At 27.7% G+C, this 20,114-nt stretch overlaps 1 protein-coding gene across 5 annotated transcripts in view; it reads left to right on the top strand.

Moving 5' to 3' along the window:
- The window catches only part of LOC135129678 (uncharacterized), a 71,808-nt gene that overhangs the window by 7,234 nt on the left and 44,460 nt on the right, over nucleotides 1–20,114 (top strand). The window contains exons 1-2 of one of the 5 annotated variants that reach the window (XM_064056912.1): nucleotides 4,073–4,236; nucleotides 4,835–5,070. The exons of 1 other annotated variant lie outside the window; for it this stretch is intronic. In XM_064056912.1, the coding sequence (XP_063912982.1) occupies nucleotides 4,965–5,070 (106 nt within the window). In that variant the 5' untranslated portion in view covers nucleotides 4,073–4,236; nucleotides 4,835–4,964. Of the gene's footprint in view, nucleotides 1–4,072; nucleotides 4,237–4,761; nucleotides 5,071–12,535; nucleotides 12,744–20,114 lie in introns of those variants that run through there. 3 more of the 5 variants (XM_064056913.1, XM_064056914.1, XM_064056916.1) reach the window with 3 other exon arrangements.

Here is a 20,114-nt window from a genome sequence, read left to right as displayed (position 1 = left end):
TTTTTCGACATCGTTTTTTGGAATTTTCGATTTGCCGAGTTTCCATTCTTCGATTTTCTAATTTTCAATTTTCGATTTGTTCATTTTTCGAATTGGAATTTTCAATTTTTTTTAATGTTCGCGATTTTTTTTAAATTTGTTTCATCGAATTTTCAATATTGGATATTTCCAATTTCCAGTTTTAGAATTTTCGTTTTTTCAGTTTTCAATTTTCGAATATTTATTTGACTCATTGAATTTTCGATTTCTTGACTTTCAATTTTTCGATATTTCGAATTTTCGATTTATTCATTTTTAGAAATTCAATTTTCAATTTTTTACTTTATCCTTTTTACTTCCCGAGCGTAAGCAAAGGAAGTATTGTAATCGAGTCCGTCGGCCGACTCTCTACTTTTACGTTTTCTCGATCTTTCATGACCCCTAGAAGACGAAGAAATAGGTCTCCCATTTCCGTCTGTCTGTCCGTCTGTCCGTCCGTCTGTCCGTCCGTCTGCCGTCCCGGATTTTTATTAGACAGATAATCTCCGCAAGTACTCGACCGATTGTTGTGAAATTTTGTACTTATATTAAGAATATCATGTAGATGGTAAAACGCTAACCAAAATTTGTCTAATCATCCCCACCACTAATGCGATGACGTCACTTCAAAATTGTACATAGTAAATGGGTTTTCAATTGTATAAAATAACATAGTCCTACACATGTAGTTTACAACTCTGAATCGACTTTTCACCCGAAACGTCCAGATTTTTGGAAAAAAAAATCAAAATTATAAAACAACATTTTGAAATTTAATTTTTAATCTGCTAACCAGAATGCTTTGAAATCTTGCAGATGTTTTAAGGTCATAAAGAGCATAATAAATGTTTAGTCAAAATATATTTGCTTATCCCCTCCAAAAACTTGATGACGTCAGCTCGAAAGTTTGCCGAATAAATCATATCTAAAATGTACAAAATATGATGAGTCTGTACTTGTCATTTATCACTCCATTCATATTTTTTTGGATTTGCATATACAGAGTGACTCAAAAAAATTAATGAATGCGTAAATATATTTTATTGATTTAATCAGGAACTACAAAACGGAATGCTCTGACATCTTGCAGATGTTTTAAGGTTATAAAGAGCATAATAAATGTTTAGTCAAAATATATTTGCTTATCCCCTCCAAAAACTTGATGACGTCAGCTCGAAAATTTGCCGAATAAATCATATCTAAAATGTACAAAATATGATCAGTCTGTACTTGTGATCTATCACTCCATTCATATTTTTTGGATTTGCATATACAGGGTGATTCAAGAAAATAAATGAAAGCGTAAATTTATTTTACTGATTTACTCAGGAACTACAAAACCGAATGCTTCGAAATCTTGAAGATATTTTAAAATTATCATAAGCATGGTAGATTTTTGATCAAAACGTATTTGGTCGTCCCCCCTAAAAAATTTATGACGTCACCACAAAATTTTGCTGAATAAATCCTATCTAAAATGTACAAAATATGGTGAGTCTCTTCTTGTGATTTATCATTCCATTCAAATTTTTTCGATTTGCATATACAGGGTGACTCAAAAAAATTAATGAATGCGTAAATTTATTTTATTGATTTAATCAGGAACTACAAAACCGAATGCTTTGAAATCTTGCAGATGTTTTAAGGTTATAAAGAGCATAATAAATTTTTAGTCAAAATATATTTGGTTATCTTCTACAAAAAACTGATGACGTCAGCTCAAAAGTTTGCCGAATAAATCGTATCTAAAATGTACAAAATATGATGAGTCTGTACTTGTGATTTATCATTCCATTCATATTTTTGGATTTGCATATGCAGGGTGACTCAAAAAAATTAATGAAGGCGTGAATTTATTTTATCGGTTTAATCAGGAATTACAAAACCGAATGCTTTGAAATCTTGGGAATATTTTAAAGTTATTATAAGCATGGTAAACTTTTGTTCAAAATGTATTTGTTCATCTCTCCTAAAAAAATTGATGACGTCACCCTTAAATTTTGCTGAATAAATCCTATCTAAAATGCAAAAAATGTGATGAGTTTGTACTTGTGATTTATCATTCCATTCATATTTTTTAGATTTTCTTAAGAGGTGGTTCAAAAAAAATAATGAAGTCAATTTATTTTATTGATTAAATTAAAGGCAACACTTATTAGTATTACACCCCAACCAACCCAATTTGGTAGACACAAAATTTGTTAAAGGAAAAACTCGGTTGAAACATAAGGGTAGCACGCTTATTTACATCGACTTTAACATTACAGACCTGCATTTGTTTTATGCGCTCACTTGGTTCCGCGAATGTGAAATAGACATGTTTATAATCAACCAATTGTGAATTTCACCGTCAAGAATTAAAATAAAACCCAATGTTTTATATAATAAGCGGAAGTCGAAGCAATAAAACCGATGGTCGTTTTGTTTACAGTTTCTCTGTTTGACTCTCACGTATGCTGTTACGCCTGTCTTCTTAAATTAAGAATGTTTATACATACACGATTTTCAGTTGCCTCTGATACGTATACGTGAGTAAATTGTTTCGTTATTTTATTGATTATTACAAATCAATATTCAAAACGACCCAATTCATTTTCCCGAAAATTTGAGAATATAATAATTTTATTCTTAGTATTACACAACATCTATCCCAACTGATATACGTGTCCTTGCAAAAATGTTGATGACGTCATCGCAATTTTTTTTTTAAATTCCCACTACAAAAATGTAATGAGAAAAAAAACACAATAGGCATGCAGTCGTCAAGTTTCCGACAGCGAGGGAAGTACTGTCTAAACTCTTTAGACCAATTTTTTAATTTCACGATGTTACAATTTTTCAGCTTTCCAATTTTTCGAATTTTCGATCTTTCAGTATTCGAATTTTCAATTTCTTTTAATTTAGAACCCTTGATTTTTTTTAATTTTTCGACTTTCAATGTTTTGTTTTTTGTTGGATTTTTAGATTTTTCTTAATCTCGATTTTCGACTTTATAATTCTTCGGTTTTTCGCTTTTTAGATTTTCGTATTTTTGGTTTTCCGATTTTTGGATTTTCGTTTTTTCGAATATTTATTTCATCGAATTTTCAATTTTTCGATGTTCGAATTTTCAATTTCTTGATTTTTCAATTTTTCTATTCTTCGATTTTTCAAATTTTCGTTTATTTGAAATTTCAATTTTTGATTTATTGAATTTTCGATTTTACATTTTCTCCATTCCTCAATTTTTACGCTTTAAATTTTTCATGTTCGATTTTTTAGTTTTTTTACTTCTCGACTTTCAGTTTTTCGATTTTTGAATTTTTTTTTACTTTTCGATTTTTTTGATTTCTTGAGTTTTCAATATTTCAATTTTTTATTGTCCCCGAGTTTAGTATTCACAAGGATTCTCAAGATTCACCTTATTTTAGACACTAAACATTTAAATAATACCTAAATGTGCTCGCTGCACTCGCATTCTTAATACTCTTTTTTAAAATAATGCGGTATCTTATAAACGTTTACTAATAACCAAGCGTTAGGTCCAGGTCACTGTTCAGAGTTATAATTTTTATAAAAAAAAAAACTAAAATAATTTCGAAATTTGAAAATTTGACTTAGTACATAAAAAATCAACAATAAAAAACCACAACTAATTTATCAAAATAATATTTGAAGCGAAGCACCATCTTGTTGAAACTTAAAACCAAAGTTGGCAACTTCATTAATGTTTTAAATGCACAAAATTAAATAATATCTTTCTATGTAAAAGCTATATTTTTGCTCAACTAAGTCACTCAACTTAATTATTTTTTTAATTTTCGTGTCAAAAATAGCCACCATACACCTGCTAACTATCCCATTGAACACCCCAACGCATCTCCCGCCTAGAGTACACACGCGCAAGGTAATTATTTTAAGAAATAAAACCCGTCTATTTTAAATCACCAGCTCCACGCCACGACCTACGTCGTCTGGAAAATTTCAGCAGAGCATCCAGACTTTCAGCGCCCGCTTGTCGCTGATTGCTCAGTTTGAGTCATGGTGTCGTGTGCAACACTTTTGGAGTCCCAGTTGTGAATAAAGTTTTGGTAGCCATGTTCGATTTGTTTTATTAAGCAAATAAGTGGTGTTTTCCAGAGATATTTCGACAAATTTTCCAAAATCGGGATTTCTGGGGGTGTTGTGGATGGTATAGTGGAGATTGTGGCCGGTTTTTGCGTGACGCGGGTTTTTCAGGTAATGGAGGTTTTGGCGGGATGACGGCGTCGATTGCCGCCATTTTGTTGTTTCAAAATCAGGGAGCTTCAATCAGAAATTTAACAAAAATGATAACGATGTTGAAACTGGATGAAATATAAGACGACGAATGTGGGAAAGATGGAAAAAATGGTACAGGGTTTTCATTTAAGTCTGGCGCTTTTTAGCGAAAGCATGGCTGATTTTGAAAAAAATTTAAACTATCTAGGTATTCAATCAAAAAATTATTTATTTATTTTTTTTATCTCTGAGTCAATTTACTTTTACGCTGTGTGTGTTTACAAAAAAAAAAACAAGTGTCACCTGAGAAAGTGACTCATTTCAAGCATTTAATGGGTTTACCCAGAAATAAAATATAATCAGACGCCCCACGAATTAAACAAAATAATGTATCTACAAACACTTCCCATACATGAACATATGTTGCTCTGTTTTTCTATTTACTCAAAGTAAACTTCTCCAGCAGTCGACAGCGTCACTCGCTTCCTTGTACTTCGTTTCCAGTCTACTCCCTAATCATTTTGAATCAGTCCACTATCATCCACAACCACAAAATTAAACGTCATATCCTGTTTAGCTGTAATGTAGCTGACATTCAAGCATCGACTTTATCAGTACAGTGACTTTTCGCGACCGAATGTGCAAAAATCGTGGATAAAATTTTGACTGTATGCAGTGCGGAAATGCCGTAGAAAAGAGTGACAGACATGCTCGTAGTGCTGCTGTGCTGCATGATGAAAATTGTCGAATTTTCCACGGGGAAACCTGTGGGGAAGGCGCGCAGACGTCGAAGGAGATATGTAAAGCCGAAAGGTAATGTTTTAATAATTTGAGTGTGCTTTTAGTGTGCTCGTAAAGGTTAATTTTGAAACGAAAGGAATGTGCTTGAGTGTCGTAATTGGGAGTTTATGAACAGTAAAAGGGAATGCTATTGTCATCGTCGGGTATAAAACGGTCATTCACAATGTCTGTCTTTAATAAGAGCGCATTTCTCTTAATTGAAATATACGAGAAGATGGGTTTCAATTAAGTGGAATGAAGTTGGTGATGAGGGGGCGGGGATTCTTTAAATTGTAATAGTTCCAATATAGCAATAATGTAGCGGTTTATAAAAAAATGTGGAGAATAGAACAAATATAAACGTGCGTATGTACAAATGAATAAATAGAGAAAATCGTATCATATCTAAAGTAAACTAGTAAACACAGTATTTGTAAACGAGTTTGACGTTAAACCACTCCTGTTCTAATTCAAACAAATTATAGTTGTCGTATTTTGAGAACCCAATACAATAGTGAAAATGGTAATTGAGTTTGAGCAAGAAATAACTGATAAAGTGATATATTAGCAGCGATGAACTGATGAGTGTTTGATAAAATTATAAACAATTCCACAAAACCGGGAATTTCCTTTTACGTAATCTCAGGAAATATTGGCGATTTCGTCGCATTTTTACCGTACTTGATTAATTGTTAGAGATAAATAACATTAAATGTGAAAAATTATTTCATGAGCAGATGTATAGTGGGGCTTCTGTTCACTTCTGGCTTAAAATTTGAATGAAAAAACTGGGTTTTTAAAAGTCTACATAAAGTTCTCAGATTAACAATTCAAATTTGTAGTTTTTCTTTTTTCCACTTTGTACTTTTTCGATTTTTAAGATTGTCAATTTTTCCATTTTTCAATGTTTCGATTTCATAAATTTTCGTTCCTTCAACTTCAATGATTTTTCGATTACTCGACTTCCAAATTTTGCACTTTTACCTTTATTCAATTTTTTGTTTTGCAATTTTTTATGTTCTTAATATTTATTCTTCGTTTCTTCAATTTTTCAATTTTTGACTACTCAGTTCCCCACTTTTTAGATTTTTCAAAGTTTTCATTGAAACTTTCTGGTTTTTGATTTTTCATTTTTCAAGTTTACAATTTTGCAATTTTTCCATTTAAAAAAGTTGGAAAATCGAAAACTAAAAAACTGGACCAAAAAAGGCGAAATTTTCATAAGTATTGAAAAATTTAATTTTTGAAAAAAATTTTTGTAAAATATTCTAAAAATTTCTGTTTTCCATTGGCGATTCTGGAAAAATTATAAGAGTTTTCGAAGAAATGTGACCAAAAGTAACTTCTGGAGGCTCAAATCTACAACAAACTCTTGATAATTTGCGTCTGGATTTATTTACCTTCGACCAATTTTTTGATGTCACAATATTTCGTTTTTTCATTTTCTTTAATTTTTCAATGTTTCCATTTTTTGATTATTCAATTTTTTGTTCCCCCAATTTTTCAGGTTCTTAATTTTTATTTTTCATTTTCCCGATCTTTTAAATTTTCATTTTTCCGAGTTTATATCACAATTTTTGGTTTTTCATTTTTTTAAATACATACATACTTAAGTTTTTAATTTTTCAGTATTTCGGTTTCATAATTTTTAGTTCTTTCTCGACTTACCAATTTCTCGACTTCCCAATTTTTCAATTTCTCATTTTCCCGATATTTTTAATTTTCATTTTCTCGATTATATGTTAAAATTTTTCGCTAATTAAATTTTTCAAATTTTCAGTCTTTGATTTTTTAGTTCCACTTTTTATAATTTTTAAATATTTCAGTTTTGCAATTTTTGGATTTCCATTTATACAATTTCCCGATTTCTTTGATTTTCAATATTTCGATTACATAATATATATTTCTTTTTTCCATTTTGTACTTTTCGATTTTTAAGTTTCTCAAATTTTCATTTTTCGATTTTTCAATTTATCGCTTCTTCAATTTTTCAAGTACTCGATTTCCAGTCTTTGGATTTTTCAAAGTTTTCATTTTACACATTTTCATTTTCCGATTTCTCAACGAAATTTTTCACTTTTCGTTTCTTCAATTTTTCGTTTTGCTATTACAGTTTTTCATTTTACGATTCTTCAATTTTTCAAGTTCTTAATATTTATTCTTCATTTTCCCGATTTTTTTTACTTTCATTTTCCCTATTTTATAACGCCATTTTTCGTTTTTTCATTTCCTTTATTTTTTTCAATGTTTTTTCGGTTTTATAATGTTTCGTTTTTCCATTTTCGATTTTTAAAATTTACAATTTCGCAATTTTTCTGTTGAAAAAATTGAAAAATCGAAAAACTGATCCAAAAAAAGTCGAAATTTTCATATGGGAGCATTGAAAAAATGAATTTTTGAAAAAGTTGCCTAAAATTTCTCAAAAAAGACATATCTCAACGTCCTGATTCAAATAATATTGCATGTTCACAGTCTTTCATTCACTTTATACATTTTCATTTTATTATTTTTGAATTCTACAAATTTTCCATTTTTCAATGTGACGGTTTCATAATTTTGCATTTCTCGATTTCCAAATTTTTCACGTTTTCGTTTCTTCAGTTTTTCGTTTTGCAATATTTTGATGTTACAATTTTTCATTTTTCGATGTTTCAATTTCTCGTTTCCTCAAATTTTCAGGTTCTTAATATTTGTTTTGCGCGAAATAAAAATCACCATTTAGTTACACGGTTTATTTAATCGCACAAAAATTATAAATTGCCGGTCTCTCGGGTCGGCACGTCTTTACCCTCTCGATACTTCTCGACGACTCTCCGAGAGAGTGAAATAATAAAAATTAGGTAAACTACCCTAAAACGGGTGGGAGTAGGGTGGACAAATTGGCTACGCCCAAACCCCTGTTCAGGTAAACTGAAAAACTGAACAATATTTATTCTTCATTTTTCCGATTTTTTAAATTTCATTTCCTCGATTTTATATTGCAATTTTTCGTTTTCTCATTTTCTTTATTTTTTCAATGTTTCTCTCGAATTTATAATTTATGTTTATCCATTTTTCAAATTTTCAATCTTTGACTGTTCAGTTCCTCACTTTTTAGATTTTTAAAAGTTTTCATTTTATACCTTTTCGTTTTTTCATTTTTAATTTTTCAAATTGACAATTTTGCAATTTTTCCGTTGAAAAAAGTTGAAAAATCGAAAACTAAAAAAAGCGGAAAAAATTAAAATCGAAAAACTGGCCCAAAAAAAGTCGAAATTTTCGTAACTGAATTTTTGAAAAAGTTACCTAAAATTTTTTAAAAAGCCTTATCTATCCCTGGTGATTGATAAAATATAGCTTGTTCACAGTCTTAGAGCAAAAATTTAGGAATATTCGATTTGAAAGTTAATTTTTGTAAAAAATTATAAAAATTGTTGTTTTCCATTGGGTAATTCTGGAAAAATGATACGAATTTTCAAAAAAATGTGGCCTAAAGTAACTTTTGGATGTCGAAATCTACAATAAAATCTCTTGGTATTTTGCAGAAGTGGTCAGAAAAAGGTCGAAATTTTCAAAATTTTTAGAAATTGAGCTTTTGAAAAAGTTGCCTAAAAAGTCTCAAAAAATTGTAAACTATGCATTTCAACGTGTTGATTCAAAAAATATAGCATGTTTATAGTTTCGGAGCAAGATTTTAGAAATATGGTTGGAAAGTCAATTTTTCTAAAATAGTCTAAAATTATCCGTTTTCCATTCGGCGATTCTGGAAAAATTATAACAGTTTTCGAAAAAATGTGACCAAAAGTAACTTCTAGAGGTCGAAATCTACAACAAAAACTTTTTAGGTATTTTGTGAAGGTGGTCAGAAAAAGGTCGAAATTTTCAAATTTTTTAAAAATTGTGCTTTTGAAAAAGAAAAAGTTGCCTAAAAATTTTCAAAAAACTCTAAGCTTTCGATTTAGATGTGCTAATTGAAAATATATAGCATGTTCAAAGTCTCGGAGCAAGATGTTAAGAATTTTCGATTTTGATTCAATTTTTGTAAAATATTCTAAATATATCGAGGAAATGTGGCAAAAATAACTTCTGGAGGTCGAAATCTACAACAAAATCTGGTTAGATATTTTGCGTCTGGACTTATTTACTTTTGACCAATTTTTTGGTGTCTTAATTTTTCAATTTTTTGTTGTTTCGGTTCGATTTTTCAATTTCTCGACTTTCAGTTTTTCGGTTTGCAATTTTTCGATATTACAGTTTTTCATTTCCCGATTTTTCAGTTTCTGTTTTAATTTTTTGATTTTTCAATTTTTCGTTCCCCAATTTTTCAAGTTCTTAATTTTTATTTTTCATTTTACCGATGTTTTTAATTTTCAATTTTTCGAGTTGATATCACATTTTTGGGTTTTTCATTTTGTAAAATACATACTTAAGTTTTTCATTTTTCAGTATTTCGGTTTCATAATTTTTCGTTCTTTCAATTTTAATTTGTTCAATTTTCCAATTTCTCGACTTACCAATTTCTCGACTTCACAATTTTTAAATTTTTCGTTTCCTTAATTTTTCAAGTTCTTGACTTTAATTTTTCATTTTTCCGATTTTTTTAATTTTCATTTTGTCGATTTTATATTACAATTTTTCGCTAATCAAATTTTTCAAATTTTCAGTCTTTGATTTTTCAATTCCACTTTTTCTAATTTTTAAATATGTCACTTTTGCAATTTTTTTTATATATTTCTTCTTCACATTTTGTACTTTTTCGATTTTTAAGTTTACCAATTTTTCTTTTTTCCGTTTTTCAATTTTTCGTTTCTTCAATTTTCAAGCACTTGATTTCCAGTTTTCATTTTACACATTTTTATTTTTCGATTTCTCAACCAAATTTTACACTTTTCGTTTCTTCAATTTTTCGTTTTGCAATTTTTTGCTGTTACAGTTTTTCATTTTTCGATTCTTCAATTTTTCAAGTTCTTAATATTTATTCCTCATTTTCCCTATTTTTTAACATTTATTTTCTCTATTTTATAGCGCAATTTTTTGTTTTTTAATTTCCTTTACCTTTCTAATATCTTTTTTTTAATTTCACAATTTTTCGATTGAAAAAAGTTGAAAAATCGAAAAACTGATCAAAAAAAGTCGAAATTTTCGTATCTTTCAATCATCAACTTTTTGAAAAATTGAATTTTTGAAAAAGTTGCCTAAAAATTCTCAAAAAGGACATATCTCAACGTCCTGATTCAAAAAATATTGCATGTTCACAGTCTTTCATTTCCCGATTTTTCAGTTTCCCTTAATTTTACTAGTCTTGATTTTCCGGGTTTTTTAATTCTCATTTTTTCAGGTTTACATCACAAATTTTGTTTTTTTCATGTTTCAGTATTTCGGTTTCATAATTTTTCGTTCTTCCAATTTTAACCTTTCACTTTTCCAATTTCTGGACAATTTTTCAATTTTTCGTTTTTTCAATTTTTCCAGTTCTACGTTTTCTGGATTTTATGGTACATTTTTCGTTAATTAAATTTTTCAAATTTTCAGTCTTTGATTTTTCAATTCCCCTGTTTTCTAGTTTTTCAATATTTCAATTTTGCAATTTTTGGATTTCCATTCGTCCAGTTTTCAGATTTCTTTGATTTCGCAAAAATAATTTTTTTTCATTTTGTACTTTTATTCGGTGTTTCGGTTTTATAATTTTTCGTTCTTTCAACTTTAATTTTTAACTTTTTCAATTTTTCAATTTCTCATTTTCCCGATTTCTTAATTTTCATTTTCTCGATTTTATAATACAACTTTCCCTTGATAAAATTTTTAAAATTTTCAGTCTTTGATTTTTCAATTCCATTATTTTCAATTTTTTAAATTTTTCAACTTTGCAATTTTGGATTTCTATTTATTTATTTATTTAACAGAGAAATTACAAAGTAAAGAAAAAAAAATCCTATGAGTACTCTATACAAATTAAACTAAATTTTAAAGTTAACCAATTTTCCGATTTTTTTTTTTTATTTTTCAATATTTCGATTTCACAATACATACATATTTCTTATTTCCACTTCGTACTTTTTCGATTTTTAAGTTTCTCAATTTTTCAATTTTTCGTTTCTTCAAAAACTTGAAAAATCAAGTTTTTGATTTCCAGTCAAAATTTTCACTTTTCGATTTTTCAATTTCTCGCTCTCCTCAGTTCTTCAAGTTCTTAATATTTATTTTTCATTTTCTCGATTTTATGTAGCAATTTTTCGTTCTTTCATTTCTTTTATCTTTTCAACGTTTTTTCGATTTTATAATTTTTCGTTTATTCATTTTTCAAAATTTCAATCTTTGACCGCTCAATTCCACACTTTTTCGATTTTTCAAATTTACAACATAGAAAAGTGGAAAAAAAATTAAAAATTGAAAAAGTGCCCCGAAAAAAATCGAAGTTTTTTTAAGGAGTATTGAACAATTGAATTTTTGAAAAAGTTGCCTAAACATTTTCAAAAAGCTAACCTAGTTTTGGGCCAAGTAATTTTTGGAGGTCGAAATCTGCAACAAAATATTTTGCGACGGTGCTCAGAAAATAGCCGAAATTTTCAAAATTTTGGAAAATTAAGCTTTTGAAAAAAATTGTCTAAAAATTTTCAAAATTATATTATATTATATGAGATTTCGAAGCGCAGATTCCACAAATATTCGATTTGAAATCCAATTTTTTTTAGATTCTAAACATTTTCAATTTACTCGAAAAATTATATGGATCTATTATATTATAAAGTACTGTACCCCAAGTTGACAAATGTCAATTATATCTTTCCTAAGCCTACTTTAATGTGTTGTTTCCGTCCGCCTGATAGGTAGACAACCAACATTTCATAACAAATGATATATTACCACAGACCTCACGGAAACAACAAAATCTTATTAGAAAAGCCGTGACAGATTTTCCAAAGCCAACTTAGTACGATATTTTATAATCAGCCTGACTAAAACGCCAAATTTGTAGAATCGTTTTTTGAAAAACAAAAAAATAATGAATCAATTTTCCGGAAAAATTTAGAACGTTCTGTATTATTAATACACGAAAGTTAATTGTTACAGCGTTATTGCTGGTCCACCCTGTACGTCTAGCTCAACCCCATTGTGATAAATGAATAACCTGATTTATGATGCACGATTATTGATTATTCATCACTCTGCTTCCGCAAAGAAGGTACAAGCTCGAACAAATCGCCCATTTAATTAATAAAACTTTCTTCGGGAAGAGCAGCCGCCACACTACCCCCCTCATTTCTCACACGCCAATTAATACAGTTGTTCCATTAATTAGCCACATTCACCATAATTTTTTGTTCCAAATTAAGCATTATCATCAGATTAGATTATGCCTCTGCATCCATCCCAATCCCTCTTGTCACACTCAGACTGTGCCGTCCCTCCAGAAGCACACACAACAACCGTCGTGAGCATCTCCTCCGTCACCTTCTATCGCCCCACGTCCCACATGCATCAGACCCCCTCTCAAGCGTGTGTCATACAGCTGGGAGGGTCGCCCAAAGCCTCGGCACAGCGATCAGTTGGACGAACGCTCTGTATGGTCGACGTTCAGTCGCGTCCGTCGTTCGCGGTTCGTGAGTGTGATTATTTGCAATCAAATCGGTCTTTTACGACGATGTGCCATATGGATCCCGTGGATTACGCTAGTGCTAGTGCTAAAAAGTGATTTTCAGACGGGATCTATTATGTCCAAGAACACGGTAACAATTGGGTTGCTTCGGAGTTAGAAAACTAACACGGTTTTTGAGTGTTATAACTACTGGTTTGCCTAAGCGGGCTTAGTTTTGGTGATTGATATTGGCGTCACCTCGAAACAACGCCAGCTTTTTATTTTATGTAACAGACCTTGATGGATAAAGACTGTAATTACAAAAAAGTTCTATTTGAAGTGGAACGTCAGGGGAATGCGGTGAGGTCGGATAAACAAAAAGTTGTTGAGTTGGGAGGCGAATATGCAAAAATATTTGCCAACATGTGACTTTTTTGGCAGGTTTTTCGATTTTCTAAAAATAAGTAAATTATTCGGGTTTTACAAAATAAATGGGCTAGTATTTTTTAAATTGGCGATAGAAAAGGGTCCAATTTTGTTATTTTTGTTATATAACATAGTTAATAAGATTGCGATGACGTCATCAATTTTTGGCGGGGACGAATAAATAAATTTTAATGGTCAGTTTTATAGCCGGGAACTAAGTACTTTGTCAAATTTTAGCAATTATAATTTTTCTTTGTTGTTTAAAATTGGCCTGGTTTTACTTTAATGCAACGGACCTTGAAAACTTCGGTAATTACGCGATATATAAGAATAAAATTCTTGGTCAAATCGACAAAGATCCGTAAAAATTTCTAAAATTGTTTTTTGGATAACAGATTGGTAAGAGGATGTGTTTACAAACATGCGACTGTGGACTTTGGCAGCCTTCGCACCAATTTCCAAAAATAATAACCAAATAGTGTAAATCATCTCATGTGATGGCTTGACAGGTTAATTTCTAAAAAAAATGCGTTGATAATTCTTTTTCGTGTTTTCTCGACGACTCGTAACCCCTAGAACGTGAAAAAGTAGGTCCCCCCATGAGGTTCAATAGTGAGCGTTTCTTAATAAATTTTGGGTTATTGTTACGTGGACTGTGATTGCGGTACCGCCCACATGAGCTCTGGGTTATATAAACAGTGGTATGGGGGCAGACGTGAAGTAGGCAATGCCCATAAAGTTTAGCAAGGTCGTCGATGACATTGTTCATCCATTTTGTTAAAACATTTAATTTGTTCGATCCATTATCCATAACAATAACGCTACCATGAAATTTTGGAACAACTATATCATTAAAAAAATCTCGAAAATTGTTTCTATTAGAAAATTGGTGTAGTAATGTAATTATCCCACTCGCTCGAGTGGGGTAAGTTAAATTTATCTCACTGTCGCTTTTGACGGCTTCTCACCGAATGTCATTACGTGTGACGTCACCCAAAATTTTGCTCTTTTTCATTTATTCGATTTTTCAATTTTTCGATTTTCCAACTTTGGAATTTTTCAGTTTTAAGGTTTTATTTTTCGATCTAAAATTTCTCTAGTTTTCAATTATTAATTTTCTAATTTTTCAATTCTTTAATTATTCATTTCTTCAAATTTCCGATTTTATAATTTTTTGTTTTTTCAATTTTTCGTTTTTTTAATTTTAGATTTTTCAATTTTTCATTTCTGCAATTTTTGATTTGCAATTTTTCTAGTTCCCATTTTAAATAATTATGTAAAAATTATAATTTTCCAAATTTTTACTACATATTTCAATTTTGCGATTTTAGGATTTTTCCTATTTTTAAATATTGGATTTTAAAACTTTTTCATTTATTCGATGTTTCAATTTTTAGGTTTTGAAATTTTTCTATTTCAAATTTCTGGAGTGTTCAATTTTTAATTTGCCAATTTTTCGATTCTTTAATTTATTCATTTCCCCAATTTTCGATTTGCAGTTTTTCTTTTCGTTTTTCCATTGTCTTTATTTTCAGTTTTTCGTTGCTTCAATATTCCGATTTTCTGATTTTTAATTTTTTCAATTTCAGTTTTTTTCAATTTTTCGTTGCGTTAATTTTATGATTTGCAATTTTTCTTTTGGGTTTTTTGTTTTCTTAATTTTTTCAATTTTTGGATTTCCCCAGTTTTCAATTTTTAAATTTCCAATTTTTGGATTCCTTAATTATTCGTTTGTTCAAATTTGCAATTTGCATTTTTCGTTTCGATTTTATGATTTTTTGTTTTTTCAATGTTTTATTTCTTCAATTTTACGATTTGCAGTTTTTCGTTTCGGTTTTTTATTTTCTTAATTTCTTAAATTTTTCGAGTTTTCAAGTTTCAATTTTTCAGTGTTTCGATTTTCCAACTTTTCAATGTTCCAGTTTTTAGATTTTGCAATTTTTCGATTTGCAATTTCACGCGCGTTCAATTTTTAATTTTCCGATTTTTCAGTTTTTAATTTCTTAAATGCTTTGATTTGCAGCTTCCCGTTTCGGTTTTTATTTTCTTAATTTTTTCCATTTTTCGGATTTTCAGTGTTCTGATTTCATAATTTTTCGGTTTCTCAATTTTTTTGATATAACAATTTTTCTAGTTTTCATTTTAAATATGTGAAAAAAAATAATTTTCAAAATGTTTGGTGCATACATATTACAATTTTACGATTTTAGATTTTCCCGGTTTTCAAATATTGGACTTTAAAACTTTTTCATTTATTGGCTTTTTAAATTTTTTTTTTTTTGTTTTAAAGTTAAAATGTTTCGATTGTTTAATTACTCATTTCTTTAAATTTTCCATTTCGTTTTTAGTTTCCGTTTTTATTTTCTTAATTTTTACAAATATTCGGTTTCTCAGTGTTCTGACTTCATCATTTTTCTTTTTCTCATGTGAAATTTTTCAACTTTTGGATTTTTCATTTTTTCGGTTTCTCAAATTTTAGATTTTTTAATTTCTCCATTTTTCAATTTTAGATTCTTTAGTTTTTCATTTCTGCAATTTTTGATTTGCAATTTTTTCTAGTTTTTATTTTAAATATGTTAAAATAATATTGAAAAATATTGGTTTTACATTTTTTTCGATTTTTCGATCTTTCAGTTTCATTTCTTCAATGTTTCGATTTGCAGCTTTTCGTTTCGGTTTTTATTTTATTAATTTTTTCCATTTTCGGTTTTTCACTGTTCTGGTTTATGGATTTTTTAATTTTTCGTTTTCTCAACTTTAAAATTTTTTATTTTTCGTCTTTTCAATTTTAAATTTTTTAGTTTTTCATTTCTGCAATTTTTGATTTAGCAATTTTTTCTAGTTTCAAAATGTTTCACTACACACATATTTCAATTTTACGATTTTAGATTTTCCCACTTTTCAAATATTGGCAATTAAAACTTTTTCATTTATTTGATTTTTCAATTTTTAGATTTTCCAACTTTGGAATTTTTCAATTTTAAGGTTTTAAATTTTTCGATCTAAAATTTCTCTAGTTTTCAATTATTGATTTTCTAATTTTTCAATTCTTTAATTATTCATTTCTTCAAATTTCCGATTTTATAATTTTTGTTTTTTCAATTTTTCGTTTTTTTAATTTTAGATTTTTCAATTTTTCATTTTTGTAATTTTTGATTTGCAATTTTTCTAGTGTTCCCATTTTAAATAATTATGTAAAAATTATAATTTTCCAAATTTTTACTACATATTTCAATTTTGCGATTTTAGGATTTTTCCTATTTTTCTAGTGTTCCCATTTTAAATAATTATGTAAAAATTATAATTTTCCAAATTTTTACTACATATTTCAATTTTGCGATTTTAGGATTTTTCCTATTTTTAAATATTGGATTTTAAAACTTTTTCATTTATTCGATGTTTCAATTTTTCGATATTCCAACTTTTTTTCAAATTTCTGGAGTGTTCAATTTTTAATTTGCCAATTTCTCGATTCTTTAATTTATTCATTTCCCAATTTTCGATTTGCAGTTTTTCTTTTCGTTTTTCCATTGTCTTTATTTTCAGTTTTTCGTTGCTTCAATTTTATGATTTGCAATTTTTCTTTTCGGTTTTTTATTTTCTTAATTTTTTCAATTTTTGGATTTCCCCAGTTTTCAATTTATAATTTTCCAATTTTTCGATTCATGAATTATTTATTTCGTTAATTTTTCGATAGGCATTTTTTCGTTTCGGTTTTTTATTTTCTTTATTTTTAAAATTTTTCGATTTTATAATTTTTTGTTTTTTCAATTTTTCGTTTCCTCAATTTTATTATTTGCAATGTTTCATTTCATTATACAGTATTTCGATTTTTAATTTTCTCAATTTTGAATCTTTCGATTTTTCAATTTTTCAAGTTCTTCATTTCCAATTTTTAGATTTTTTAATTTTACAATTTCGCAATTTTTATGTTTTTTCATTCGAAAAGTGGAAAAATCGCAAAAATCGAAAAACTCTAAAAACGAGAAATTGCAAAATCGAAAAAGTGGAAGATCGAAAAATTGAAGAAACGAAAAATTTAAACATTGAAAAACCAAAAATCGAGAAACTTTAAAATCCAAAAAAATTAAAGAACTGTAAAACTGGAAAGAAGAAAAAACCAATCGAATCGAAAAATTGGAAACAACCCAAAATTCGTCAAAACTGTAAAGTCGAAAAATTGTAACACTGAAAGATCGAAAAACTGAAAGATTAAATACCCAGAAATTGAAAAATTAAAAATCGAATAAATGGAAAAGCTTCAAAATCCAATAATTAAAAAATGGGAAAATTCTCAAATCGCAAAATTGAAATATGTACCTAGTGAAAAATTATTGAAAATTCTTATTTTTACATATTTAAAATGAAAACTAGAAAAATTGCAGAAATGAAAAATTTCACGTTGAAAAAAAAAATATGAATTCAGAAACATTGAAGGAATGAAAAATTGAAAAATCGGAAAATTGTAAAAACAAAGAAAATAAAAAGCCGAAACGAAAAACTGCAATTGACAATTTGAAGGAATGAATACTTAAAAATTAAAAACTCGAAATTTTAAATCCAAAAATTTAAAAATCAAAAACCTTAAAAATTCGAAAGTTATAAAATCGAAAAACTGAAAAACTTGAAAAGTCGAAAAATTGAAAGAATAAAGAAAATAAAAAACCGAAAATAATTAATGAATCGAAAAATTGGAAAATTATAAATTGAAAATGGGGAAATTTTTAATCGAAAAAAAATTCAAAATCTAAAAATTGAGAAATTCAAAAGTTGGAAAAACGAAACATTAAAACTAGAAAACTCGAAAAATTAAAAAAAAATTACAAAATGGAAAAACGAAAAGAAAAACTGCAAATCGAAAATTGGGGAAATGAATAAATTAAAGAATCGAGAAATTGGCAAATTAAAAATTGAACACTCCAGAAATTTGAAAAAAAGCTGGAAAATCGAAAAATTGAAACATGGAATAAATGAAAAAGTTTTAAAATCCAATATTTAAAAATAGGAAAAATCCTGAAATTGTAAAATTGAAATACGTAGTGAAAATTTTGGAAATTATAATTTTTATATAATTATTTAAATTGGAAACTAGAAAAAATTGCAAACCAAAAATTGTAGAAATGAAAAATTGAAAAATCTAAAATTAAAAAACGAAAAATTGAAAAAATAAAAAATTATAAAATCGGAAATTGAAGAAATGAATAATTAATTAAAGAATTTAAAAATTGGAAAATTAAGAATTGAAAACTAGAGAAATTCTAAATCGAAAAATTTAAAACCTTAAAATTGAAAAATTCCCAAGTTGGAAAATCGAATAAATGAAAAAGTTTTAGAATCCAATATTTGAAAAATGGGAAAATCTAAAATCGTAAAATTGAAATATGTGTGTAGTGAAACATTTTGAAAATTATTTTTTTTTACAAAATTGTAGAAATGAAAAACTGAGAAGTCTAAAATTGTAAAGACGAAAAATTTCAAAATCTAAAGGTTGAGAAACCGAAAAATTGAAAAATTCAAAACTTGAAAATTTTCACATCGAAAAAAATCATTAAATCAGAACAGTGAAAATACGAAAAATGGAAAAAAACAAGAAAATAAAAACCGAAACGGAAAGCTGCAAAATCGAAACATTGAAGAAATGAAACTGAAAAATCGAGAAATCTGAAATTGAAAAACGGAAAAATTAAAAAATCTAAAATTTGAGAAACCGAAAAAATGAAAAATTCGAAAGTTGAAAAATTTCACATGGGAAAAAGAAAAATGATGAAGCCAGAACACTGAGAAACCGGATAATTGTAAAAATTAAGAAAATAAAAACGGAAACGAAAAACTAAATCGAAAATTTAATGAAATGAATAATTAAACAATCGAAAAATTTAAAAATCCAAAAGTTGAAGAATTCAAAAGTTGAAATATCAAAAATTTTAAAAATTTTAACCAAAACAAAACAACAACAAAAATGAAAAATCCAATACTTAAATGAAAAAGTTTTAAAATCCAATATTTGAAAAGCGGGAAAATCTAAAACGTAAAATTGAAATATGTGTGTACTGAAACATTTTGAAATTGCTTTTTTTGACTATTTAAAATTAAAACAAAAAATTGCTATATCAAAAATTGCAGAAATGAAAAACTGACATATCGAAAGTGGAAGAAACCAAAAATTAAAAAATCTAATATAAAAGTTGAGAAACCGAAAAATTGAAAAATTTCACATTGAAAGAAAAATCATGAAAATCACTGAAAATCCGAAAAATGGAAAAAATCAAGAAAATAAAAACCGAAACAGGAAGCTGCAAATCGAAACATTGAAGAAATTAAAAACTGAAAAATCCGAAAACTAAAGTGATATTGCAAATCGAAAAATTGCAAAATCTAAAAACTGAAATATTCAAAAGTTGGAAAATCGAAACGCTGAAAAATTTAGACTTGAAAACTCGAAAAATTGAAGAAATTAAGAAAATAAAAAACCGAAACGAAAAATTGCAAATCGTAAAATTGAAGAAATAAAAAATTAATAAAACAATTATAAAATCGAAACAAAAAATGCAAATTACAAATTTGAACAAACGAATAATTAAGGAATCCTAAAATTGAAACATGAAAAATTTAAACTGTAAAACAAAAAAAGGAAATATTGAAAAATCGAATAATTGAAAAATGGGAAAATTCTAAAATCGAAAATTGAAATATGTAGTGAAATATTTTGAAAAACATTATTTTTAGATATTTAAAATGAAAAAGAGAAAAAATTATAGAACTGAAAAACTGAAAAAATCTGAAATTAAAAAAAAAACGAAAAATTGAAAAGTCTAAAAGTTGAAAAATTTCACAATGAAAGAAGAAACATTATAAAATCGGAACACTGAAAAACCAAAAGTTGGGAAATCGAAAAACAGGAAAATTTCAATTTGACAACTCAAAAAATTGAAAAATCGAAAAACTAAAAACGATAAATTACAAAATTGAAAAAGTGGAAATTCGAAAAGTTTCATTTGAATAACTGAAGAAACGAAAAATTTAAACATTGATAAACTAAAAATCGATAAACTTAAAAATCCAAAAAAATTAAAGAACTGAAAAACTGGAAAGAAGA

Source organism: Zophobas morio, unplaced genomic scaffold, assembly GCF_036711695.1.
Source record: "Zophobas morio isolate AGI-343-1 ecotype UQ-CSIRO unplaced genomic scaffold, CSIRO_AGI_Zmor_V1 ptg000016l, whole genome shotgun sequence".
Classification (NCBI taxonomy): Eukaryota; Metazoa; Arthropoda; class Insecta; order Coleoptera; family Tenebrionidae; genus Zophobas; species Zophobas morio.
The sequence above is the reverse complement of the archived record's forward strand: the minus strand, read 5'-3'. Positions and strand labels throughout refer to the sequence as shown.